Source organism: Benincasa hispida, chromosome 11 (genome assembly GCF_027475165.1).
Source record: "Benincasa hispida cultivar pf3 chromosome 11, pf3_genome.v1.1, whole genome shotgun sequence".
Classification (NCBI taxonomy): domain Eukaryota; kingdom Viridiplantae; phylum Streptophyta; class Magnoliopsida; order Cucurbitales; family Cucurbitaceae; genus Benincasa; species Benincasa hispida.
The window spans coordinates 49,429,644-49,433,499 of record NC_143488.1 but is presented as its reverse complement, the minus strand read 5'-3'; the positions used below and the strand labels follow the sequence as shown (position 1 = coordinate 49,433,499).

General features: G+C 28.5%; 1 protein-coding gene across 1 annotated transcript; it reads right to left on the bottom strand.

The window, feature by feature from the left end:
* Window positions 1-1,731: 1,731 nt before the first annotated feature.
* On the bottom strand, window positions 1,732-3,531 carry J8 (Chaperone DnaJ-domain superfamily protein). The gene is made up of 3 exons (XM_039050498.2): window positions 3,097-3,531; window positions 2,944-3,012; window positions 1,732-2,188 (listed from the first exon to the last, which is right to left on the bottom strand). Exons 1-3 carry the CDS (start codon window positions 3,334-3,336, stop codon window positions 2,006-2,008), a joined length of 492 nt encoding a protein of 163 aa, XP_038906426.1. The 5' UTR covers window positions 3,337-3,531; the 3' UTR covers window positions 1,732-2,005.
* Between the last annotated feature and the right edge of the window lie 325 nt (window positions 3,532-3,856).

Here is a 3,856-nt window from a genome sequence, read left to right as displayed (position 1 = left end):
GAAAAAAAAAATAGGATATCTATATCATATGTTATAAAATTTGTTCTTTTCAAATTTAAGAAAATTTCAAGCAAACTGATCACCATATTGACAAAATTTAATTATGTATTTTTAAATTTGTAACAATTTAATTTCTAAAATTTAATAAATAATGGTAATGATTTGATCCCTATCCATAAAAAAAATCAGTGTCAATTTTTAATACATAACGACTTAATCTTTGTAATAAATTAATTTTCAATCAATTTATCAATTTACATGTATAAAAAATTTCACTAAATTATACTATTATAAAACATTTCACAATAGAAACTAAATCGTTATTTAGTGTCAATACGAAAGTATAAGAAATAAATCATTATCAATAAAATTTAAAGACTAAATTGACTTTTTTGAAAGTTTAATATTTTTTTAAAATATGTTTTAAATATCTCATCTTTATTTGATGGGATTGGCATCCTCGAGTGGGTTATGGGTTGAATTAGAGAAAAAAGAGTTTGACTTTAGCATTATGGTACTATATTAATCTTTCAAAAAAAATTATGTTACTAAATTAGAACCCCTTCAACTTACTTTGTTTTGAAAATTCAGCTCATAGCTTCTTCTCGTAATGAATTAAATAATATCCACCAACTCATAATATTATAAAATAAGGTAAGTTCACGCCCAAAAATAGGATGAATTCACAAATTCAAAATAATGTCAAGATAATTATTTATACCTCAAACTATGGTCTAGCTGAACATTAAAAAAAAAATCCAAAAAATTAATCCAGCAAAAAAAACATTTAAAATAATTACTTTTAATAATACAAAAAATGCATTTAAAAGAATAAACTTAAACATAAATCAATATATTTTATATTTCCAATTGTGAGAGATTAAAACTATGTTTAGAGTGATACACTAAAAAGTTATTTTAAACTTTCCAAGATTAATCTCTTCTCCTATTCTATGAATCAGTTTAAAAGGCAATTAACTCCTAAATAATTAGACTTCGTTTAGGAAAGAAAATAAATAATCTTGATAAATTTTATTTTTAAATTAGAAAAACTAATTATGATACTAGATAAATTAATGTTAAATTAATATAATTTAATTATATGAATACTAAGAATTACTATTTTAATTGTTTTCATATAATGTATTATAATATATTTTTTAAACTTTATCTGATTTAAATTTCAACTAATTTTGTTTAATCTAAATTGTTTGATAAAATTTTTTAAAAAATAACGTTATAAAAAGTAGATCAATTAAAATTTGAAAATATATGTTAAAAAATATTAATATTATAATATATTTATTTAAATATTAAAAAATTAAGACGTAATTAGAATTAAAAAAATATCCCCAAAACATTTGGTAATCATTTTATTTTTTATTCTTAATTTTTTAAAAATTAAACTTATTTTATCTTCTTTTTTTTATCATGATTTGTATCTTTCTTGAATACAATTTAAATTCTGAGATAAATTTTAAAAACAAAACAAAAATTTTAAAACTATTTAGTTTTTACGGAAGAATACCTTAACAATTGATTTATGAAATAATAAGATCATTAAAAAATTTCCAAAATCACATCATATAATTGCAATTAACAAAAAAGTAACAGTGGTACTTATCACCACCTCATTAAAAAAAAGAAAAACGGATAACATTGGACAAAAATGAGTAGACAAAAATCCACCACGTTTAATTGGGCAAAGAACAAGAAAGAGAGAGAGAGAAAAACACAAATGTCCCACCACAACTTCGATAGGGCATCTTGAAAGCCTTTTCATATTATTAAAAACCCAAAGGCCTTGTCTTGACCATATGTACAAACACTTGAAAAAAAAGGGTGTACATTAATGAATATCAATTTTCAATTCCCCCTCTTTTCCCACCATATATACAAACCAAATCGAACCAAATCAAACCACTGCAACCATTGGTTGACGTTGATGTTGATAGATTAAGGACCAATTCTATTAACAATTCACAATAACTTATAATTTTTGGTTTTAAATGTATGGATTAATATGAGAGGAATAATCACGAATTCCTGCTCCTTCCCATCCCATCCATTCTTCCCATAAATCCCAATCCGGATCCTCCATTCCTCTCATCGGTTCATCCACCCCTTCATCATATGTCTCATATGTTTCAATTGGTGTCGATATTCCTCTTAAGTTATTCATCACAATCTGTTTCACCAAACAAAAAAATTTACCCCATTAGTAAAGCAAAAACAAAACTATATTCATAACTGATATCTGTTATTTGTTACAAGGTAAAAAATTCCGATTAAAAATAGCTATGATCTGAAAAAAAGTTTGAATTTTTTTTTTCCTGTAGTTCAATAAAATTATATAATCCCAGCCTAGATTTGGTATGGTGTGATTCACGGGCAAAAAATGCTAAATTCAATAGCATTTGAAAATTATGTCAATATTGTTGCTGTTTGTGATTGTGATCATTGCAACTGATCTATCGATAAAAACCTATTATTAGGTATGGCTAAAGGTGGCCTAGGTTCTAATTATAAACTAGAAATGATTAAATTCTAAATTTCTCCTGGTAGGACCAAATTTGCTTTGCCATTTAACATAAAAACGTTCTAACAATTTTGGATCATCCTGGGGTCCCATTAAAAAGCAAAAGACTTATACATATAAATAATTTTAGCTAACATTATATACGACAAATAGGTATAGGAAATTCAACGTCAGAATGATCGCAACTCTGTGAAACCGACAACCTAACCAAACACTCAATTTCACACGCTATGTATTGTGAAATTCAAAGTATTCTTCCTCTAGATATCTATATATTTAATCAGTAATCGCAATAACTGCTCTTTTAAGGGAGAGAAAAAAAAACCAATTCATAATTCCAATAATTGATCCTAATTTTAGTAGATAATTAAAAAAAAGGGGGGGGGGCGTATATGATCACGTACATCGTAAGCTTCGTTGATTTGATGAAACTGCACACCACAATTACTTCCTCTGCAAACGTCAGGATGATACTGAAAATCGAAGAAATCGAAAGAATGAGATAAACAAATTCTGTAAAAGAAAAAAAGAGAAATCGAGATAGGTTGTGGAATTACCTGAAGAGCGAGATGACGGAAGGCCTTTTTGACTTCAGATTCAGAGGCTCCAGGTTGAATCCGAAGAGTCCGATAAGGATCAACAACCGATGAAGGAGAAGAAGAAGAAGAAGAACAAGAAACCCTAAGTTGATTTGTTGAACTCTGATCCTTCTTCGGTCGATTCCTATGGCGAATCCACGACGAAGAAGAGGAAGAACCACTCCGGGCAATGAATCCAGCAGTAGCAACGGACGCCATTAACAGAAGAAGAAGAGGAAAGTGTTTAGGGTTTAAAAAGATTCAAAAGAGAAGGAGAAAATCAAGTGAAGGTGAAAGAGGGATTTGGATTTGGAATAGGAAGGGGAAAGGGAGGGCAATAAATAGAATGGAATTGGGAAGAAGAAGAAAGAAGGGAAGGGATTTTAGATTCGGATGTTGTGGAGGGCCGGGATCGTCGGTCCTTATCCAGTGGGCCAATTTTAGAGAGAGAAAGATGACGTGTCCCTTCCACGACACAAACTTCTGTTCTTATCTGTTATCTTTCGTTTCTGTAATTGGTCTTCCTCACTTACCTTTTTCCTATTTTTCACCTTTTTTTTTTACTCCTTATCCTTTTCCTCTTTTTACCGCGCCTGCTCCCATGCCAACTAATAGGTTTAATACAAATTGTCTGATTTACCGCCGTGATTCTTTTATTTATTTCTAAAATTAATTTGTTATAAAAAAATGCTAGTACTATTACTTTTAATAGGTTATTACAGCGCTCTCCACTCCATAT

Bases quoted from the DNA above. Each gene is read 5' to 3' on its own strand.
- J8 (XM_039050498.2), bottom strand. From the start codon at position 3,336: ATGGCGTCCGTTGCTACTGCTGGATTCATTGCCCGGAGTGGTTCTTCC. The intron at 3,013-3,096 runs GTAATTCCACAA...TTCGATTTTCAG, and splicing joins TCCGTCATCTCGCTCTTCAG to TATCATCCTGACGTTTGCAG. The intron at 2,189-2,943 runs GTACGTGATCAT...TTGGTGAAACAG, and splicing joins AAATCAACGAAGCTTACGAT to ATTGTGATGAATAACTTAAG.